The sequence below is a fragment of the Rana temporaria genome, chromosome 5 (genome assembly GCF_905171775.1).
Source record: "Rana temporaria chromosome 5, aRanTem1.1, whole genome shotgun sequence".
NCBI lineage: Eukaryota > Metazoa > Chordata > Amphibia > Anura > Ranidae > Rana > Rana temporaria.
Window position 1 is genome coordinate 429,204,514 of NC_053493.1, and position 23,420 is coordinate 429,227,933.

At 48.7% G+C, this 23,420-nt stretch overlaps 1 protein-coding gene across 1 annotated transcript in view; it reads left to right on the forward strand.

Moving 5' to 3' along the window:
- The first annotated feature begins 553 nt into the window (after nt 1-553).
- LOC120941784 (tyrosinase-like) overlaps nt 554-23,420 on the forward strand; it is a 28,209-nt gene continuing 5,342 nt past the window's right edge. Inside the window, exons 1-2 of the mRNA XM_040355465.1 lie at nt 554-673; nt 21,595-22,386. Of these exons, the coding sequence (XP_040211399.1) occupies nt 569-673; nt 21,595-22,386 (897 nt within the window). The 5' untranslated portion in view covers nt 554-568. The remainder of the gene's footprint in view (nt 674-21,594; nt 22,387-23,420) is intronic.

Genomic DNA, 23,420 nt, shown 5'->3' on the forward strand with positions numbered 1-23,420 from the left:
AGAGGAGAAATACGAGGACACGGCCAACATGAGAGAGGAGAAATACAAGGACACGGCCAACATGAGAGAGGAGAAATACGAGGACACGGCCAACATGGGAGAGGAGAAATACGAGGACACGGCCAATAATACAGCAACATTTGTATAGAAAGATCTATTGATCAATGTAGAAGATGATTGTGGTTTAGGTGGTTGATGGAAGCGTTCTAATATCTATCAGTAATTCACATGTCAGACGTGGCTTTGTGGCGGAATTGTCTCTTCCTCAGTTCTGACCCCATCCAATGTTCTCACATAGCGAATGTTATCAATATTAGAATCAGAGATATTTCCTTTAATGTGGCCTCTCCACTCTTATAGCAGGTAAATTATTACCGATTGGACGGGAAATAATAATATTCCATGGATAGGAAAGACAAATCGGAGATAATGAGAAGAGCCGAATTCACGTCTCAGACAAGTCAGTAAAACATTTGGCTCCTCGAAGTGACTAATCCGAGGAATTATCTGAAGCAGAAATTTCACAAGACTTGAGGGAAGATCTCTTGTGACGCCTTGAGCTCTTCCAATGACACGCCTATCACCTCCCAGCCAAGCATCTTATAAACTGACAAGCCCATCACCCGACCTTCCAAAAGAGACAACTAACAGAATCCTTCCAGCAGCTGATCCGGTAAGTACAGAAATTCTCTGAATAAAGATTGAATGCCGAAAGACAGAAAGAGAAGCAAATCTACAGAGCCAAAGGCATAAAGATTGCATGAGAATGTACAGACTACCTGGAGAAGAGAGTCTGAGAGTAGAGGGAGTACAGAGAGTCTGAGTAGAGGGAGTGCAGAGAGTCAGAGAGTAGAGGGAGTATGGAGAGTTTGAGAGTAGAGGGAGTGCGGAGAGTCTGAGAGTAGAAGGAGTACGGAGAGTCTGAGAGTAGAGGGAGTATGGAGAGTCTGAGAGTAGAGGGAGTGCGGAGAGTCTGAGAGTAGAGGGAGTGCGGAGAGTCTGAGAGTAGAGGGAGTGCAGAGAGTCTGAGAGTAGAAGGAGTACGGAGAGTCTGAGAGTAGAGGGAGTATGGAGAGTCTGAGAGTAGAGGGAGTACAGAGAGTCTGAGAGTAGAGGGAGTGCGGAGAGTCTGAGAGTAGAGGGAGTATGGAGAGTCTGAGAGTAGAGGGAGTACAGAGAGTCTGAGAGTAGAGGGAGTACAGAGAGTCTGAGAGTAGAGGGAGTACAGAGAGTCTGAGAGTAGAGGGAGTACAGAGAGTCTGAGAGTAGAAGGAGTACGGAGAGTCTGAGAGTAGAGGGAGTACAGAGAGTCTGAGAGTAGAGGGAGTGCGGAGAGTCTGAGAGTAGAGGTAGTGCGGAGAGTCTGAGAGTAGAAGGAGTACGGAGAGTCTGAGAGTAGAAGGAGTACGGAGAGTCTGAGAGTAGAGGGAGTGGGGAGAGTCTGAGAGTAGAGGGAGTGCAGAGAGTCTGAGAGTAGAGGGAGTGCGGAGAGTCTGAGAGTAGAGGGAGTACGGAGAGTCTGAGAGTAGAGGGAGTACAGAGAGTCTGAGAGTAGAAGGAGTACGGAGAGTCTGAGAGTAGAGGGAGTGCGGAGAGTTTGAGAGTAGAGGGAGTACAGAGAGTCTGAGAGTAGAGGGAGTACGGAGAGTCTGAGAGTAGAGGGAGTGGGGAGAGTCTGAGAGTAGAGGTAGTGCGGAGAGTCTGAGAGTAGAGGGAGTGCGGAGAGTCTGAGAGTAGAGGGAGTGCAGAGAGTCTGAGAGTAGAGGGAGTGCGGAGAGTCTGCGAGTAGAGGGAGTGCGGAGAGTCTGAGAGTAGAGGGAGTACAGAGAGTCTGAGAGTAGAGGGAGTGCGGAGTGTCTGAGAGTAGAGGGAGTGCGGAGAGTCTGAGAGTAGAGGGAGTACAGAGAGTCTGAGAGTAGAGGGAGTACAGAGAGTCTGAGAGTAGAGGGAGTACAGAGAGTCAGAGAGTAGAGGGAGTGCAGAGAGTCTGAGAGTAGAGGGAGTGCGGAGAGTCTGAGAGTAGAGGGAGTACAGAGAGTCAGAGAGTAGAGGGAGTGCGGAGAGTCTGAGAGTAGAGGGAGTGCAGAGAGTCTGAGAGTAGAGGGAGTGCGGAGAGTCTGAGAGTAGAGGGAGTGCAGAGAGTCTGAGAGTAGAGGGAGTGCAGAGAGTCTGAGAGTAGAGGGAGTGCAGAGAGTCTGAGAGTAGAGGGAGTGCAGAGAGTCTGAGAGTAGAGGGAGTGCGGAGAGTCTGAGAGTAGAGGGAGTACAGAGAGTCTGAGAGTAGAGGGAGTGCAGAGAGTCAGAGAGTAGAGGGAGTATGGAGAGTCTGAGCGTAGAGGGAGTACAGAGAGTCTGAGAGTAGAGGGCGTGCGGAGAGTCTGAGAGTAGAGGTAGTACGGCGAGTCTGAGAGTAGAGGGAGTGCGGAGAGTCTGAGAGTAGAGGGAGTGCAGAGAGTCTGAGAGTAGAGGGAGTGCGGAGAGTCTGAGAGTAGAGGGAGTACAGAGAGTCTGAGAGTAGAGGGAGTGCAGAGAGTCTGAGAGTAGAGGGAGTACAGAGAGTCTGAGTAGAGGGAGTGCGGAGAGTCTGAGAGTAGAGGGAGTGCGGAGAGTCTGAGAGTAGAGGGAGTGCAGAGAGTCTGAGAGTAGAGGGAGTGCAGAGAGTCTGAGAGTAGAGGGAGTACAGAGAGTCTGAGAGTAGAGGGAGTGCAGAGAGTCTGAGAGTAGAGGGAGTGCGGAGAGTCTGAGAGTAGAGGGAGTGCAGAGAGTCTGAGAGTAGAGGGAGTGCGGAGAGTCTGAGAGTAGAGGGAGTGCAGAGAGTCTGAGAGTAGAGGGAGTGCAGAGAGTCTGAGAGTAGAGGGAGTACAGAGAGTCTGAGAGTAGAGGGAGTGCAGAGAGTCTGAGAGTAGAGGGAGTGCGGAGAGTCTGAGAGTAGAGGGAGTGCGGAGAGTCTGAGAGTAGAGGGAGTGCAGAGAGTCTGAGAGTAGAGGGAGTACAAAGAGTCTGAGAGTAGAGGGAGTGCGGAGAGTCTGAGAGTAGAGGGAGTGCAGAGAGTCTGAGAGTAGAGGGAGTACAGAGAGTTTGAGAGTAGAGGGAGTACAGAGAGTCTGAGAGTAGAGGGAGTGAGGAAAATCTGAGAGTAGAGGGAGTGCGGAGAGTCTGAGAGTAGAGGGAGTGCGGAGAGTCTGAGAGTAGAGGGAGTGCAGAGAGTCTGAGAGTAGAGGGAGTGCGGAGAGTCTGAGAGTAGAGGGAGTGCAGAGAGTCTGAGAGTAGAGGGAGTATGGAGAGTCTGAGAGTAGAGGGAGTGCGGAGAGTTTGAGAGTAGAGGGAGTGCAGAGAGTCTGAGAGTAGAGGGAGTGCAGAGAGTCTGAGAGTAGAGGGAGTACAGAGAGTCTGAGAGTAGAGGGAGTGCGGAGAGTCTGAGAGTAGAGGGAGTGCGGAGAGTCTGAGAGTAGAGGTAGTACGGCGAGTCTGAGAGTAGAGGGAGTGCGGAGAGTCTGAGAGTAGAGGGAGTGCAGAGAGTCTGAGAGTAGAGGGAGTGCAGAGAGTCTGAGAGTAGAGGGAGTGCAGAGAGTCAGAGAGTAGAGGGAGTGCGGAGAGTCTGAGAGTAGAGGGAGTGCAGAGAGTCTGAGAGTAGAAGGAGTACAGAGAGTCTGAGAGTAGAGGGAGTGCAGAGAGTCTGAGAGTAGAGGGAGTGCAGAGAGTCAGAGAGTAGAGGGAGTGCGGAGAGTCTGAGAGTAGAGGGAGTGCGGAGAGTCTGAGAGTAGAGGGAGTACAGAGAGTTTGAGAGTAGAGGGAGTACAGAGAGTCTGAGAGTAGAGGGAGTGAGGAAAATCTGAGAGTAGAGGGAGTGCGGAGAGTCTGAGAGTAGAGGGAGTGCGGAGAGTCTGAGAGTAGAGGTAGTACGGCGAGTCTGAGAGTAGAGGGAGTGCGGAGAGTCTGAGAGTAGAGGGAGTGCAGAGAGTCTGAGAGTAGAGGGAGTGCGGAGAGTCTGAGAGTAGAGGGAGTGCAGAGAGTCTGAGAGTAGAGGGGGTGCAGAGAGTCTGAGAGTAGAGGGAGTGCAGAGAGTCTGAGAATAGAGTGAGTGCAGAGAGTCTGAGAGTAGAGGGAGTACAGAGAGTCTGAGAGTTGTGTGTTGGGTGGTGATTGTTGGATTGTGTGTTGGGTGGTGATTGTTGGATTGTGTGTTGGGTGGTGATTGTTGGATTGTGTGTTGGGTGGTGACTGTTGGATTGTGTGTTGGGTGGTGATTGTTGGATTGTGTGTTGGGTGGTAAATGTTGGATTGTGTGTTTGGTGGTGACTGTTGGATTGTGTGTTGGGTGGTGACTGTTGGATTGTGTGTTGGGTGGTGATTGTTGGATTGTGTGTTGGGTGGTGATTGTTGGATTGTGTGTTGGGTGGTGATTGTTGGATTGTGTGTTGGGTGGTGATTGTTGGATTGTGTGTTGGGTGGTGACTGTTGGATTGTGTGTTGGGTGGTGACTGTTGGATTGTGTGTTGGGTGGTGATTGTTGGATTGTGTGTTGGGTGGTAAATGTTGGATTGTGTGTTTGGTGGTGACTGTTGGATTGTGTGTTGGGTGGTGACTGTTGGATTGTGTGTTGGGTGGTGATTGTTGGATTGTGTGTTGGGTGGTGATTGTTGGATTGTGTGTTGGGTGGTGACTGTTGGATTGTGTGTTGGGTGGTGATTGTTGGATTGTGTGTTGGGTGGTGACTGTTGGATTGTGTGTTGGGTGGTGATTGTTGGATTGTGTGTTGGGTGGTGATTGTTGGATTGTGTGTTGGGTGGTAAATGTTGGATTGTGTGTTGGGTGGTGAGTGTTGGATTGTGTGTTGGGTGGTGATTGTTGGATTGTGTGTTGGGTGGTGATTGTTGGATTGTGTGTTTGGTGGTGATTGTTGGATTGTGTGTTGGGTGGTAAATGTTGGATTGTGTGTTGGGTGGTGAGTGTTGGATTGTGTGTTGGGTGGTGATTGTTGGATTGTGTGTTGGGTGGTAAATGTTGGATTGTGTGTTGGGTGGTGAGTGTTGGATTGTGTGTTGGGTGGTCCTCCAGCTTGTTCCCATGTTTGGGGGTGTTTTCTGTAGCTGATCTGTTCCCATTCACAGGAGACTCGCCCTGACTAGGATGCCCAGTCAGGACCCCCTTGTGACCCCCCTGTGACCCCCTTGTGACCCCCTTGTGACCCCCTTGCGACCCCCTTGTGGCCCCCTTGTGACCCCCTTGTGACCCCCTTGTGGCCCCCTTGCGACCCCCTTGTGACCCCCTTGTGGCCCCCTTGTGACCCCCTTGTGACCCCCTTGTGACCCCCTTGTGGCCCCCTTGTGACCCCCTTGTGACCCCCTTGTGGCCCCCTTGTGACCCCCTTGTGACCCCCTTGTGACCCCCCTGTGACCCCCTTGTGGCCCCCTTGTGACCCCCTTGTGGCCCCCTTGTGACCCCCTTGTGACCCCCTTGTGGCCCCCTTGTGATATTTATCGCACGTGGAATTCCATAATGTTGTCAGAACTTGTAGTTCCAGCAGTGACGGGAGAGGACACTTTGACCACTTGGTTTTCTTCTAGTAAAACTCGTCACATCCTGAGATGGAGGATCACTAAATCCACGGGATTCCCCCCCGGGTCACATCCGGTGTCGTCTCTTTAAAGGAAACGCACATAGAAAAGGACAGCAGATCCTCAGAGAGACCTTCTGTAGAGAAATCTACAGGAAAAATATAAACTTTATTGAAAACAATGTAGCAAAAAGTTCCATTAAGATACGAATCCCGCACTACCACCATTGCAATAAGAAGGACAACGTTGTCAATGTGGGTGAATGGAGCTCCTGGCATCTCCATCATGGAGGTCTTTCATTCACACCACCAAGACATGGGGGGGAGGGACTGAACTTCAATGGAGCTCCTGGCATCTCCATCATGGAGGTCTTTCATTCACACCACCAGGACATGGGGGGAAGGGACTGAACTTCAATGGAGCTCCTGGCATCTCCATCATGGAGGTCTTTCATTCACACCACCAAGACATGGGGGGGGAGGGACTGAACTTCAATGGAGCTCCTGGCATCTCCATCATGGAGGTCTTTCATTCACACCACCAGGACATGGGGGGGGAGGGACTGAACTTCAATGGAGCTCCTGGCATCTCCATCATGGAGGTCTTTCATTCACACCACCAGGACATGGGGGGGAGGGACTGAACTTCAATGGAGCTCCTGGCATCTCCATCATGGGGGTCTTTCATTCACACCACCAGGACATGGGGGGGGGAGGGACTGAACTTCAATGGAGCTCCTGGCATCTCCATCATGGAGGTCTTTCATTCACACCACCAGGACATGGGGGGAAGGGACTGAACTTCAATGGAGCTCCTGGCATCTCCATCATGGTGGTCTTTCATTCACACCACCAGGACATGGGGGGAAGGGACTGAACTTCAATGGAGCCGATTGGTGTGAAGCACCGATCGCACAATGAAGATTACAGATAGGTGATCACTGCTAAGAAGCCGTGTATAGGTTGCTGTTCATGGATCTGTCATTGAATGGCCCCCCCATGGACAGGATGTGCCCATCATTCAAGGTCCAGGGCACCCGCCATGTTCTCACCCGAAGCCGACCCATTCCTTGGCTCCGGGTGGATGCACCGGCATCTTAAGTAAGGGAATCAGGAAGTGAAGCCTTGCAGTCTCCCTCCTGCGCATGTGCGAGTTGTGCTGCATGTTCTGATTGGTTCCTGTTGTCTTCTGGGACCTGTATGTCTCCCAGAAGACACCGGGGGGCGGAGGAGGGGCCCGACATGGCGTAGATCGCCACGGATACTGCGGCGATCTTTTACCGGAAGTGGGACCAAATTCCTGGATTAGATAGGTGTCCCCTCCCCCCTGAAAGGTGCCAAATGTGACAGCGGGGGGGGGGGGAACCGGATCAGTGGGTGGAACTCCACTTTAAATACCCATTCCTATCATGTTGTACTTGCGTATGACCACCAGATGTCCTCGGCACACACTCCTGAAATAAACACTCATCACTTCTGTAGAGAGAGTATTTCCTAAATCCTAAGATCTATTGAATAACGACTTTGTAATTGTATATATCTCTCAATAAAGAAAAAGAACATTAGATAGTCAAAAGTATAAAAAAGAAGTAAAACAGACAAATATACGGAAGAATAATATACACAGATATCATAAAAGGACAACGAGACGGATAGAAAGAACGCGTCTTCCCCGGAAGGGCAATGATCTTTCTATTCGGAATATTTCCATCTCATTTGTATTTCCTGCCTTGGATTTGTGTTGATAGAAATGTTGAGGCGAATAGATTTGTGTGGCCGGCGTGAGAACGTTCCATGAAAATATCCTGAGAGTGAGTGAGAAACTCGTATAGTGCGACACATGGATCGCCTCGGGCGCTTGGTATCCGTTCCCTACTGTACTTTGCCTTCAGAATAGATTCGCGTGGCCGGCGTGAGAACGTTCCATGAAAATATCCTGAGAGTGAGTGAGAAACTTGTATAGTGCGACACATGGATCGCCTCGGGCGCTTGGTATCCGTTCCCTACTGTATTTTGTCTTCAGAATAGATTTGTGTGGCCAGCGTATTGTGAGAACGTTCCATGAAAATATCCTGAGGGTGAGTGAGAAACTCGTATAGTGCGACACATGGATCGCCTCGGGGCGCTTGGTATCCGTTCCCTACTGTATTTTGCCTTCAGAATAGATTTGTGTGGCCGGTGTGAGAACGTTCCATGAAAATATCCTGAGAGTGAGTGAGAAACTCGTATAGTGCGACACATGGATCGCCTCGGGGCGCTTGGTATCCGTTCCCTACTGTATTTTGCCTTCAGAATAGATGGTTTTGAGTTTTTTCCTGGTGATTCCCTTCCGTTCGGATGCTGGTTGGTAAAGCGTTCCGTCGCGGTCCTCTGACTGCCAATCTTCGTTCTCCTTTGGACTTGTATCTGGCCTTGGGTATCTGGAGTAGATTTTGGTTGGTGGATCGGAGAACGCGATTGGGGTTGTGACATTTACATTTTTCACATATATATTGGGGGGCACGTCCTTGTACACATTTGTGCGTCAGGCAGAGGGCCCTAAACGTAATTCTGTCTTTTACTGGCAACCAGAGAAGGGATCTCAGGGAGGGGGAGATCGATTCCCAGGGTGTTTTTCCTGTTGTGTCGTCGTATTCTGGGCGACTTTCGATTGGCGTGAAGCAGAAGAAGTTCTGTTTTTGAACCATTGAGTTTAACCACCTGAGCCCCGAAAATGACGGCTTCATTGTGGCTCTGAAAATCCAACAGGACGTCATATGACGTCCTGGATTCCTCCGGCCACTGAGGGGCGCGCAAGCGCGCAGGCGGCGGCGCGCGCGCCCGGCGTGTCCCTGAGATGCCGATGCGCGTGCCTGTCGGTCGCGATGTCCGCCAGGTACTCGCGATCGGTAATGACAGAGCAGGGACATGGAGCTCTGTGTGTAATAATGGGGTGTAAACACGGAGCTCCACGTCCTGTCAGGGGAGAGAGGAGACCAATCTGTGTCCCTTGTACATAGGGACAAAGCATCGGTCACCTCCCCCAGTCACCCCCTCCCCCCACAGTTAGAACACAATACAGGTACACCATAATGTCCGCCATAATGTCGCAGTCCCAATACAAAATCGCAGATCGCCGCCATTACTAGTAAAAAAAAATAATAATAATAATAATAATAATAATAATAATAATAATTCTGTCCCATATTTTGTAAGCGCTTATTGCGTTTTTTTTTTTTACCAAAAATATGTAGAAGAATACGTATCGACCTAAACTGAGAATTTTTTTTTTTTTTAATTGGGCTATTTATTATAGCAACAAGTAAAAAATATTGATTTTTTTTTCAAAATTGTTGCTTTTTTGTTTATAGCGCAAAAAATAAAAACAGGAGAGGTGATCAAATACCACCAAAAGAAAGCTCTATTTGTGGGAAAAAAAGGGTGTCAATTTTGTTTGGGAGCCACGTCGCACGACCGCGCAATTGTAAGTTAAAGCGACGCAGTGCCGGAAGCTGAAATTTCACCTGGGCAGGAGGGGGGTATATGTGCCCAGTAAGCAAGTGGTTAAGGTAACTCTCCGTCATCCAATTTTCTATCAGAGTGAGGCATTTCTCTAGTCCGAGATAATGATCCTTATTGTTGCCGATACGAAAGTAGAGTTGGGTGTCATCCGCGTAGGAATGGTAGAGTAAATTCTGGTTACTGATGAGGAGAGGGGGCGGAGATAAAGATTGAACGTCTTATGGAGATAAACTCCTTCTCTTAGAATTGCCGTCCATTTTCTCTGTAACTAAACCCCAATGTATTGAAATCCATCCTTCTTTTATTTTGTATGAAGTCAAGGGATCTCCCCAATGATCACACTTTGATGTCATCTTGTGTGGGATGTTCCCGGAATTCCGAGTGGGGGATAGCCAGCCGTCCGGTTCAAGTCCCCGACAACCACCAGGTGACATAGGGGCCTGAAAATATTGAATTCCTTATTGGTTACATTTCTAAAAATGCAGAAAGATTACATTCTGTAGTAAAAACTCAGAATAGGCGAAAACATTGTATTAGAAAGAAGGACGATGAACGTCCGCTAGCTTTGCATTTTCTACAGTTTCATGATGGTAACCCAGATGGGTTGAAAGTTAAAGGACTCTATGCTTTGAAGAGGGGACTTTCATACTAAACTCACACAAAAAGAGAAAATGTGGATTTCCGTTGGGGTAACGCTTATGCCAAATGGGTTAAATACAGAATGTAATCTGTCTGCATTTTTAGAAATGTAACCAATAAGGAAATAGATAGGCCCCTATGACACCTGGTGGTGAACGCGAGTTCTTTCTATCTATCTGGTCGTTGTCCCCTAGTTAGTATATTTCCTCCATCTGCCGTTTGCGCTTTGTTATATATGTGTATATTATTTTTCGTATGTCCTCGGCACACACTCCTCAAATAAACACTCATCACAGCTCATTGGCGGGTGAAACGTGTCAGCGTGACATCATCACCGTGGATGGACAATCTCCATCAATACGGGACTGACACAGTGAGTGAGTGAGTGAAAAATTGATATAGCGCTGCACATGCGAACTGAATCGCCTCTGGGCGCTCGTTGTTCCTGTCTCCTTTGGACTCAAAAGAGATGGGTTTTGACCTTTCTCCTAAAGGCCAAGTGATTCTCCTCCAACCGAATGCTGGTTGGTAGAGCGTTCCATAGTCTGGGACCTTGGACCGCAAATCTTCGCTCTCCTTTGGACTTGTATCTGGCTTTGGGTATTTGGAGTAGATTTTGATTGGTGGATCGCAGAATGCGATTGGTATTATAGGCTTTTAGTTTGTCGCATAGATATTGGGGGGCATTTCCCAGAATACACTTATGTCAGACAGAGTGCTTTGAAAGTGATTCTGTCTTTTACTGGCAACCAATGAAGGGATCTCAGTGAAGGTGAGATTGATTCCCATGGTTTTTCCCAGTCACAAGTCTAGCAGCCGTATTCTGTACGACTTGCAGACGGGTGATTTGGTATTTGGGGAGTCCGAGGTAAAGGGCATTTGCATAGTCCAATCTGGAACTAACAATTGCTCGCACCACGACTGCTATGTCTTCTTTGGGAATAAAAGGAGTAAGTCTGCGTAGTAGGCGCAGCAGATGGTGAGATCCGCTGAATACCGACCCTATTTGTGCGTCCATTGTCATGTAGGTGTCAAAGATGACTACGAGACTTTTGACTTTGGAGCTAGGGGAGATGATTTTGCCCAGAATGGGGGTGTCCAAGTTGTTGCCAGTTGATTCTTTCGATTGGCCTGAAACAGGAGAAGTTCTGTTTTCGTTTAAGATAACTCTTTGTCATCCAGTTGTCAATCAAAGAGAGGCATTTCTCTAGATCGAGATGATGATCCTTTTTGTTGCAGATGCGAAAATAGAGTTGTGTGTCATCTGCATACGAGTGGTAAAGTAACTCTTGGCTGCTGATGATTTCAAAGAGAGGGCGGAGATAGAAATTGAACAGAACCGGCGACAGAGGTGATCCTTGAGGGACTCCGCATGACACTGTGCGTTTTTCAGAAGTGAACGGTCCCAATTTCACTACTTTTGATCGGTTTTCCAAAATGGAGGAGAACCAAGCTAGATCACCTTCCGTGACTTTTGCTACTTCAGCTAGCCGAGTCAGTAATAGTTTGTGGTCTACAGTGTCAAAAGCTGCGCTTAGGTCCAGCAGTACTAGAAGACAAGATTCTCCTTCATCTGCGGCCTCGAGAGCGTCATCCCATATTTTGAGCAATGCTGTTTCCGTCCCGTGCCCGGGACAGAAAACCTGATTGAAATGGATCGAGCAAATTATGGGTGTCTAGATGCTGTTGCAGCTGTTGTACCACTACTTTCTCCATTACCTTGGAGAGGACGTTTAGACCTGTTATGGGACGACGGTGTGTTGGGTCTTTGGGGTCGAGGGTGGGTTTCTTTAAGATGGGTTTGATTATGCCTTGTTTCAGCTGGGAGGGCACTATGCCCTCTTTGAAGGACAGGTTTATAAGCTGCATGATAGGCAGTGCCAGGATATCGGCACATTCCTTCAGCAGTTTAGTGGGAATGATATCATTGGGCGCTGTGCTATTTTGCAGAGTACCGATGATATTTTTTGTGGCATCGATGGAGATGGGTTTAAGAGTGAACTTTGTTGATTGCTGTGAATTTATATGGGTATTGGGCGAATGCTTGATGGGGGGTTGAGGGGGGTACTGTTTTGCTGAATGCTTTCACGGATTCTCTCAATTTTGTTAATGAAATAATCCGATAATTCATTGCAAAATTCTTGGGTATCTGAATTGGGGGGTTCAAGACAGACTGGATTCATGGTCTGGGTGACAAGCTTGAAGAGTTCGCGTGGGCGGTTTAGGGCATTTGTGATGGCATTGGAAAAATGTTTTTTTTTGGCTTTGAAGATCTCTTTGTGGTATTTATTTGTTATTACCTTGTAGATGGTGTGGTTTTCCTCTGAAGAGCATCTTTTCCAGGCGGCTTCCGCTCTTCTGCGCTCTTGCTTCAGCAACGACAGCTGGTCGTTAAACCAGCTGGAGTTGTTTTTCCGGATGCAGGTTTTGCGTTTTGGCGCTACTAGGTCGACTGACTGTAGTAGGGCCGTGTTGATAGCATTCAGGGTTTCTGTGGCTGTTTGATGTAGTTGGATTGTTTTTATTTTGTTCCCTAATGTTGTTTTGAAGAGTTCCGAGTGGAGCTTCTTCTGAGATCTCGTCCAGTGTGTTGTCACTGGTTTTGATTTTTTTTATTGAAGGGGCATATTTAATAATAATGAATTTGATTAGAGGCGGTCTAAATCGCATTGTAGGATGAGATCATGGATTTCTAGTCGGTGTCTTACTACCGATCTTGTGTTAACCAGAGCATGATATGCGCTTTGGTTGGGATAAGGGGATGTGGTGTTTGAGTGTCGATCGATTCTAAACAGTCGTTCAGTCCTTAAGGCTTTTTTGTTGATGACCAGTAATATTGAGGCAAACGGCTTTAGTCCCCGAATGGTTGCTTCCGAGTATCTCAGATTATTCATAGTCACTACCGTCCAGGGGGGTAGATGTCTGATAGGGGGGGGGGGTTCAGTAATGATGGGAGTGACGATTCGTTGAATCCTACCTTCCTGTTTGATCCAGAGGAAGGCGAAAAACCCCTGTCCGTGCTATGCCAATGTGCCGTGGCAGAGGAAAAAAATCCTTCCTGACCCCCTGGGGGCGATCAGACTTTCTGTGACACCCACCTTGAATTATGGGCACTTCCTGTCCTTGGGGTGACCATTCAATGACAGATCCATGAACAGCAACCTATACTGTACTGTGTTTTTTTTTTTGTGGTTGAACTGGATGGACTTGTGTCTTTTTTCAACCTGACTAACTATGTAACTATGTAACTATGTAACTATACACGGCTTCTTAGCAGTGATTACCTATTTGTAATTTTTTTTTAATAAATGATATATTTTTCTTTTAACCCTAAAAGATGTCTCTACAGAAGGTCACCATGAGGATCTGCTGTCCTCAACTTTTATCAGTTTGTTTTCTTAGCCAGAAAGGGAAAGTGATTTTGTGGTAAGAATGTTTCTATAGAGAGTGGTGGAGACCAGTGGCCGGAAACTTCAGGCTAGGTACAGTTCTTAGTGAAAGCCAAAGCACATAGTCCAGATTACCAGGCACAGAATCAGCATCAAGGTCACAAGCCAAGGTCACTTCAGATGCCAGAGAATTAGTTGTAAGGTCACAAGCTAGAGTAGGTTTAGGCGGCAAAAAGTCAGCATCCAGCTCAGAAGCTGGGGTCATTTCAGGCAGCAGAGAGTTGGCGTTGAGGTCACAAGCCAGGGTCGGCTCAGGTGGCAGAGGATTAGCAGCAAGGTCACAAGCCAAAGTGGGTTCAAGTGGCAAAATCAACGTTGAGGTCATAAGCCAAAGTGGGTTCGGGGGCAAAGTCAACGTTGAGGTCACAATCCAGAGTGGGTTCGGGGGGCAAAGTCAACGTTGAGGTCACAATCCAGAGTGGGTTTGGGGGGCAAAGTCAACGTTGAGGTCACAATCCAGAGTGGGTTCAGGGGGGGGGGGAAAGTCAACGTTGAGGTCACAATCCAGAGTGGGTTCGGGGGGCAAAGTCAACGTTGAGGTCACAATCCAGAGTGGGTTCGGGGGGGGGGGGTAAAGTCAACGTTGAGGTCACAATCCAGAGTGGGTTCAGGGGGTAAAGTCAACGTTGAGGTCACAATCCAGAGTGGGTTCGGGGGGCAAAGTCAACGTTGAGGTCACAATCCAGAGTTGGTTCAGGGGGTAAAGTCAACGTTGAGGTCACAATCCAGAGTGGGTTCAGGGGGTAAAGTCAACGTTGAGGTCACAATCCAGAGTGGGTTTGGAGGGTAAAGTCAACGTTGAGGTCACAATCCAGAGTGGGTTCAGGGGTTAAAGTCAATGTTGATGTCACAATCCAGAGTGGGTTCGGGGGGTAAAGTCAATGTTGAGGTCACAATCCAGAGTGGGTTCAGGGGGTAAAGTCAATGTTGATGTCACAATCCAGAGTGGGTTCAGGGGGTAAAGTCAACGTTGAGGTCACAATCCAGAGTGGGTTCGGGGGGAGGGTAAAGTCAACGTTGAGGTCACAATCCAGAGTGGGTTCGGGGGGAGGGTAAAGTCAATGTTGAGGTCACAATACAGAGTGGGTTCGGGGGGAGGGTAAAGTCAACGTTGAGGTCACAATCCAGAGTGGGTTCGTGGGGGGGAGGGTAAAGTCAACGTTGAGGTCACAATCCAGAGTGGGTTCGTGGGGGGGAGGGTAAAGTCAACGTTGAGGTCACAATCCAGAGTGGGTTCAGGGGGTAAAGTCAACTTTGAGGTCACAATCCAGAGTGGGTTCAGGGGGTAAAGTCAACGTTGAGGTCACAATCCAGAGTGGGTTCGGGGGGCAAAGTCCACATTGAGGTCACAATCCAGAGTGGGTGTCACGGTCTGGAGTCAGGCTCAGAGGCCAATTGCTATAGCAGTGACAGAACAGGTATACAGGCAGTAGAGTAGTCCATGAACAGGCCGAGGGTCAAACACAGGTGGTTGCAGATTGGGATTAGGCAATAGAGAAGTCCAGGAACAGGCCGAGGGTCAAATACAGGTGGTTGCAGATTGGGATCAGGCAGTAGAGAAGTCCAGGAACAGGCCGAGGGTCAAAGACAGGTGGTTGCAGATTGGGATCAGGCAATAGAGAAGTCCAGGAACAGGCCGAGGGTCAAACACAGGTGGTTGCAGATTGGGATCAGGCAATAGAGAAGTCCAGGAACAGGCCGAGGGTCAAACACAGGTGGTTGCAGATACAATGGCAGCAGAGCAGACAAATCGCAAGGCACTGGCTGGGAAGGCACAATAACCTGGCAAAGAGGAAGTGCAGAGACAAGGCTTTTATAGGAAGTCTGTGGGAGGAGCAAGGGGTTCAAGGTTCAATGCAATCAAGACACAAGGCAGGAATGTTCAATGGATCAGATGGGTTTGTCCAGCAGATCAGACAGGGAGCTGTCCAGCATCACAGATAGCTCAGTGAGAAGGTTCACTGCCAGACACAGATGAGGTCCCAGGTTCAAGTCCAGGTCCTGACAGTACTCCCCTCCTCTCAGGATGTCCTCCGGACGTCCTAGGACTTGGCTTGTGAGGAAACATCTGGTGGAATACTTTTGTTAATCTAGGGAGTGAACCTTATTATTGCTTCAGAAGTTCCTGCCCGGGAGATTCTCCTCGCTTGCAAGGCTTTTTCAAACATCTCCAGCTCCTGCTTACGGATAAGGGTGCCATTCGAGGCATACATACAGTCAGGTGGTAGAACTTCTTTGGCAGGACAGGAATTAGTGATGAAACCAGACTTTACGGAAGTGGTGACGGTATCAGGAACAGGCGTTTTCTTAAGAAGTAGCGAAGATGTTTCTGGAGCAGGAGGTGGTTCTTTGGCAGGACAGGGTGATGTTACTGTATTTACCACTGTGGAGTGTGGGTTGACTACTGGAACTGATCTGTTGTCAGGAAGATGCATAGTTGCCTTTAGGCCAGATGGTAGGGGTTTTACAGGGGTATTGGTTGCAGGTTCAAGAGGGGCACTGGTATCGTTGACCACCGTAGTCTGGGAACCCACTTGTGCCATCGAACACGGACAGGCCTTAAAGCAACCTTGGCAGTTCACAGGCCGAACAGCAGGAATAGCATGATGAGTCCCAATAGTACACACTTGAAGAACCTTTGGTCGAGGTGGGCGAGTTGGGCAGAGGGAGATAAGGTGACCTCTTTCTCCACAATAGAAACAAAGGCCATAGCCTCTCCTCCGCTCTCTTTCACCTTTAGACAGCTTGGTCTGGATGACCCCGATCTCCATTGGTTCCACATCTTCCAGGATAGGTGTGTGTATATCCACAGGAATGCCAAGGCTTTGTGGTGTTAGGGCTTCACGGCTTGGCACATACTGGGATGGCTCAGAGTCGTATCTGTACCGGGTATTCCTGTCCCTGGGTTCCAGTAGGCCACATGAGCTAGGAGCAGACTTGGGAACCCTGGTTTTCTTGGCAACAGTACAGTGAGAGTCCAGAGCTAACATAAATGCTTCCCAGCTGTCCAAGACTGGACTCCTTTCCTGTAGTACCTGATGAGCCCATGCTTTGATTGGTCCAGTGAGCAGGTTGATAGTAGCGCGAACCTTTATATAATCGGTGGCATAGGTCCTAGGCTTAAGAGCAAACAACAGCTCGCAATCCACCTTGAAGCACAAGAATGATGCACGGCTACCATCAAACCTCTCTGGCATCACCACAAATGGCTCAGGGCATGCTGGTTCCAGGGCTGGGCCTACTGTACCTTTCAGTAACAGAACTTCTTGCTGGAGCTCCAAAAGTTGGTGCCTGAGAGGAGCCACAGGCCTGCTATAGCGGCCTCCATGTTTTAGGCCAGGTTATTCTGTCACGGTCTGGAGTCAGGCTCAGAGGCCAATTGCTATAGCAGTGACAGAACAGGTATACAGGCAGTAGAGTAGTCCAGGAACAGGCCGAGGGTCAAACACAGGTGGTTGCAGATTGGGATTAGGCAATAGAGAAGTCCAGGAACAGGCCGAGGGTCAAACACAGGTGGTTGCAGATTGGGATCAGGCAGTAGAGAAGTCCAGGAACAGGCCGAGGGTCAAAGACAGGTGGTTGCAGATTGGGATCAGGCAATAGAGAAGTCCAGGAACAGGCCGAGGGTCAAACACAGGTGGTTGCAGATTGGGATCAGGCAATAGAGAAGTCCAGGAACAGGCCGAGGGTCAAACACAGGTGGTTGCAGATACAATGGCAGCAGAGCAGACAAATCGCAAGGCACTGGCTGGGAAGGCACAATAACCTGGCAAAGAGGAAGTGCAGAGACAAGGCTTTTATAGGAAGTCTGTGGGAGGAGCAAGGGGTTCAAGGTTCAATGCAATCAAGACACAAGGCAGGAATGTTCAATGGATCAGATGGGTTTGTCCAGCAGATCAGACAGGGAGCTGTCCAGCATCACAGATAGCTCAGTGAGAAGGTTCACTGCCAGACACAGATGAGGTCCCAGGTTCAAGTCCAGGTCCTGACAGTGGGTTTGGAGGGTAAAGTCAACGTTGAGGTCACAATCCAGAGTGGGTTCAGGGGGTAAAGTCAACTTTGAGGTCACAATCCAGAGTGGGTTCAGGGGGTAAAGTCAACTTTGAGGTCACAATCCAGAGTGGGTTCAGGGGGTAAAGTCAACGTTGAGGTCACAATGCAGAGTGGGTTCGGGGGGAAAAGTCCACATTGAGGTCACAATCCAGAGTGGGTTTGGAGGGTAAAGTCAACGTTGAGGTCACAATCCAGAGTGGGTTCAGGGGAAAAGAGTCAGCATCCAGATCACAATCTGGGGTCATTTCAGGCGGCAGAGAGTCGGCAATACAGTTGGCGTTAAGGTCACAAGAAAGGGTCGCTTCAGGCAGCAAAGAATTAGCATTGGGGTCATAAGATGAGGTCGGTTACAAGTAGCAATAGAGGTATCACAAGACAGCAAGCAGGATTACGTGTGGCACAGAAAGAGGGAGTGTACCGGCTACCCAGCTAGGGAGAGGGTCTCAGCCGTTGGAGACGTCCTTTTCCCTGGCAAGCTGCGATATGCAAGTACCGCCGGTATCCCCGTCCAATAGATCCAGAGAGAGAGAGAGGGTTCCCCTTCCCGAACGAGACAAGGCTGCGTGTTGAAGGGTCAAACAAGACAGACTTTTATTGCACATTTCACCTCACTTTTTATATGGTTACAAGCTTACATGAACAATGACACTCTCCGCCCCCCCCCCCCCCCCTTCACACACATACTTTGAAATAATGACATTCCCTTGAATCAATCAGTCTCTAGACGTTTTTGGCTCCAAGCTGACATTTAACATGACTTGATCAGACAATAGAATTCAATTAACCTTTAAAACAATTACACACTCACAAGGGAGAGTCCATTAGCTATGCAGGTAATATTAGCATTCAGCAGTGAAAAAGTCCCTTGTATAATTAACCCTTTGAGCTCAGAATACAATGTGGCAAATCCAATTGTAACGAGCCATGCAGTTCTTTGTAGACCTCACTGTAGGAGTATTATAGGATGTCCCGGCAGAATAGTTCATACGTCCGTTACACTGCTCCCCTTTTGTGGAACACTCCGGCAGACCCGGATTGATCCTTTTCGGGTCAACTTGGGGATGTCCGGTCTGCTGTTAGGGTAAAAGTTCCGTTTGCCTGGACAGTCCGTCGGCCTTCCCATTGGCTTACCAGGTCGGTAGCTGATGGTGACGGTGAATAATAGCATTCAGTTCTGGAACAGTCACTTGCTTTGCTCTCTCAATGGCTCCCAAAACCTGTTGCTGATGCTCTTGGGAGAGATAGGGCACCACCTGGATGCAAAGCCCATTTAATCTTTTGACAATTTCCGCCTGTTTGTGTATTTCAATGTTCAAGCCACGGGACATCTCATAATACATGACATAGTGTCGTTGCATCTCTGATTTCTCGCTGGCCAACTTGTCACATTCCCATTTTAGACTTTGATATTGTGCCGGATCTACAGTACATGTCGGGGAAGGTAGTCTTACCCGGTTCTCAGCAGCAAGCGAGTTGATTCCAGCAACGCGGGTGGTCCCGGGCCAAGCAGCAGCAGGTGTATGTAAATAAGCCGAAGTCAGAGGGCCAATGTTGTTGCCCAGCACCACCTCGGCAGGTAGGTTGTCCATGATATCAACTGTGGTCTTTCCTGACCCGGCTCCCCAGTCTAAGTGCACCCGGGCGGTGGGTACGCGAAATACAGCACCCCCTGCGACCCGGACGGCAACTGTGCGAGTGGACACGTTCTCTGGCTTTACCAGATGTTTTTGAATCAACGTGATTGTAGTCCCAGTGTCTCTTAGGCCTTGTGCTACTTGTCCATTCACCCGTACCTCCTGACGGTGATGCTGACGGTTATCCGGAGAGGCAGCTTGTATTGGGTCTGCCTCATACCAAATTCCCAGACATTCCTCAGGGCCCCCCTCGGTCTCCAGGCAGTGGGCCGCAGAGGGACGTGATGGAGTGACCTCTGTGTTGGGTGTTGTGCGTCTCCAGTTGTTATTTGTAGCTCCCAAATGGCAATAACGAGCAATATGTCCCGTGTCGCTGCAGTGATGGCACGTCACCCTAGGCGAATCCCGGGGGTAGTTGCTAGGCCCCTGAGGACGTGGTGGGACTGGAGCCCGAAACTCTGGGCGTGGGGTGACGGTTGGAGTACGCGGTTCTACCTTCTGAGCCAGCCGCGTAGTACCCTGGCTTACTTTCCTTGTCTCCGTGTACTCATCTGCTAGCCAAGCCGCCTTGTTTAAGTTAGCGGGACGGCGATCTCGTACCCAGTCTTGTATGTCTGCGGCCAGGTCTTGGAAGAAATGTTCCATTAGGAACAGCTGCAATACTTCCTCCCCGGTGTTGGCCTTGCACCCTTGGACCCAAAGGGATGCCACCCTTTGTAACTGGTTGGCCCATTCCATGTGGGAGTCCACAGCCTTCTTCTAGGACTCCCGGAAGCGCCGGCGGTAGGCTTCTGGCGTTACGGCATATCGGGTTAGCAGCGCCTTTTTAACTTGCTGATATTGTAAAATATCCTCTGGAGCGAGAGCCCGAAAGGCTTTATTGGCTTTGCCCGACAATTCCCCCGACAAAATAGTGACCCATTGGTCTGGTGGTACCTGGTGTAGTGAGCACTGCCTCTCAAAATCCGCCAAATATCCATCGATTTCCTCCTCACTTTCTACAAAAGCTTTAAATGCAGTGAACGGTATTTTCTTTCCTGTAGCCACGGGTGGGGGAGTAGGAACTGCATGTGTAATGGGCTGTCTCGCTCTTACCAGTTCCAGTTCTTGTCCCCTCTTCGTTTGTATCTCCTCCCTTGCTTCCCGGAACAGCTGGTTGATTAGTTCCACGGACGTTTCTGGATACAAGGATAATCTCCGCTGTACAATCCCAGTAATTACATCTTCCCCGCTGACCGGTGCAAGGGGCTCAGTTCCTTCCATGGATCCATTCATTTCGTCCATCTCCAGCAGGTCAGCTATCAGCTCCCTCCGTGGTCTGTTGCTGGCGCTCCTACCACGACTCTCCAATAGATCTTTTAGTGTGGATATTTTCAGCCTGGCGTACTGCGACTCCATTCAGCACTTGCTCTTTGGATAAAAGGACCATCCCACCGCTGCCAACCAATGTAACGTCTACCCAGCTAGGGAGAGGGTCTCAGCCGTTGGAGACGTCCTTTTCCCTGGCAAGCTGCAATATGCAAGTACCGCCGGTATCCCCGTCCAATAGATCCAGAGAGAGAGAGAGGGTTCCCCTTCCCGAACGAGACAAGGCTGCGTGTTGAAGGGTCAAACAAGACTGACTTTTATTGCACATTTCACCTCACTTTTTATATGGTTACAAGCTTACATGAACAATGACACTCTCCGCCCCCCCCTTCACACACATACTTTGAAATAATGACATTCCCTTGAATCAATCAGTCTCTAGACGTTTTTGGCTCCAAGCTGACATTTAACATGACTTGATCAGACAATAGAATTCAATTAACCTTTAAAACAATTACACACTCACAAAGGAGAGTCCATTAGCTATGCAAAGGGAATATTAGCATTCAGCAGTGAAAAAGTCCCTTGTATAATTAACCCTTTGAGCTCAGAATAAAATGTGGTAAATCCAATTGTAACGAGCCATGCAGTTCTTTGTAGACCTCACTGTAGGAGTATTATAGGATGTCCCGGCAGAATAGTTCATACGTCCGTTACAGGGAGGACTTATATAGCTGGTCTATCACCCTGATTGGCCTTTTGATCAGATTCAGGTGAGACTTAATGCAATTCAGTTCTGCAGAACTTTGACGATTCCAATTATTGATTCAGAGGCTGACGTGGCAGAACACAGAAGTCATGCTCCAGTCTGTGGGAGACCTGAGCTCAGGACCTGGATGACTCCACTCCTGACATTTAGTACCCATAGGATGGCGGCATAACTTCCCAATACAGTAACCCAATGGGGCTTCACTATCACTCCTCAGGAACAGCAGAGGCACCACCTAGTAAAGTCTATCTGACAATGCTGATGTTGAAGAGTGGCTGCCCTGCTCCTCCAGAGATACAGTGGAAAAGTGAGTGGGGACTCCCTAAGACAGTAAATGTATTACTTGCCGGGTCACGAGGTGAAAATAAAGTAAATTAAAAAAAGCAACCACCACATCTAAGGACTGTTAAGCTGCAATATATAAACTTTTGTTCTTCAGTTTAGATGCACTAAGGTTTACCATGAAAGGATATTTCGCTATGGCATGGAAAATGTGTTTTCTGTGCAATGTTAAGGTATGCTGGGAATTGCCATACTGATGGCACGTGTGGGCATGTGCGTGGCTCTTTTATAAATTTATGGATAAGTCCACAAATAAACTTAATGATCCCCATAATATATGTAGAACCCTGAAATAATAGCCATTCTTCTGTTAAACCTTCTAATCTTTGTCCTCCATTCATAGGAAGTCATGGTGATCCTCCTCGTCCTCCTGGCGTTCTGCCTCTCTGCTGTGGACGGACAGTTCCCACGAGTCTGCTCTACGGAAGCCGCCTTTCACACCAAGACTTGCTGTCCTCTTTGGAGGGACAAAAGCCCGTGCGGTTCTTTGTCAGGCCGAGGAAGATGTAGAAACTGGTCGACTTTATATGGAAATAAGATTCCCCTGAATAACGATGATCGTCTAGACTGGCCAAGGTACTACTATGAAAATACGTGTGAGTGCCATGGAAACTACAGCGGCTTTGACTGTGGAGACTGTAAATTTGGCCATCATGGAGAGAAATGTGACCGGAAAAAAGTGGTGGTGCGGCGGGAGCTCCGGGAACTGACCTTTCTAGAGCAGAAAAGATTATTCAGTTACTTGGCTCTAGCAAAGACCACCAAATGCCGTGACTTTGTTATCCTGAGCACCGGAGACCGCTTCCACCAGGAGACTTACCGCTTTGTAGATGCCTCTCTGTATAATGTGTTTGCATGGATGCATTATTATTCCATGAAACCCATCCTTATAAATGGTACATTTAACCCTCATAAAAACTTTGCCCACCAAGGCCCAATATTTCCAGGGTGGCATCGCCTCAATCTCCTCTTCCTGGAGAGACAAATTCAGCTGATGACGGGAGATGAAGATTTCGCTATTCCATATTATGACTGGCGAGGAGAGAAGAACTGCTCCATCTGTACAGATGAACTGCTGGGCACCAATGATGCTCAGGGGGTGCTGAGTCCGTATTCCCACTTCTCTTTCTGGAAGGTAAGTCGTATCTTCAAGTTCCACCTTCAACTTTATGACCCTCCAAGGTACTTCGGCTCAATCCCCTGGACCAAAATATATCTTTCATCTTTAGCCATTCAACTTTTGGATATTATTAGCTACAAGAAAACATTCCAGTCTTTTTAAAAATTGTATTATTGCTTTTGCCTTACTAGTTGAGGTTGTAGAGCAGGGGTGTCCAAACTTTTTTCAAAGAGGGCCAGATTTGATAAAGTGAAAATGCATGAGGGCCGACCATTTTTGCCTGACATTCTTTGAACCATTAAAATGTATTATTAATTAATACTATTTATTAGTATTGTCAGGAATGCATAACCCAGTATTGTCAGGAATGCATAACCCAGTATTGTCAGGAATGCAGACTCACCATTGCCAGGAATGCAGCACCCACCACTACCAGGAATGCAGCACCCACCATTGCCAACAGTGCAGCCTGATTGATGCCCATAAATCTGCAGCCTTGGAGGGGGTGGGACGAACGCCAAAAGATATAACATACAGGAGAAACTCCTGTTTTCTCTGCAAGCCTCTTTAATAAAAAAGTCCTGCCTCCTTTGGACAGAACAGTCGTCCAATGGCAGCGCCGGAGAGGGGACTCTCATATTACAGAGGCTGCCGTGTAAACAGGAAATACTCCTGTGTAGGGATGAGCTTTGTGTTTGAGTCGAATCCATGTTCGACTCGAACATTGTATGTTCGACCATTCATCGAAATACCAACGTTACGGGCCGTTCGCGCCAAATTCGAGTGGCGCGTCACGGACCATAATTCACTGCGGCATCGCAGAGCATTGCTGGCTGATGATTGGCCAAGCATACACTATGACCCGCATGCTTGGCCAATCACAGCGCGCAAAAAAACGAAGAGCCATAATTGGCCAAAGCCAGGGTGGCTTTGGCCAATTATGGCTCAGGGGGTTTAGTACACGCCCCGCACTATAAAAGGCCGCCTGCAGGTCGGCCTTGTGTACTGTGTTGCGGTTAGAGACAGAGAGAGAGAAAGAGAGTGTCTTT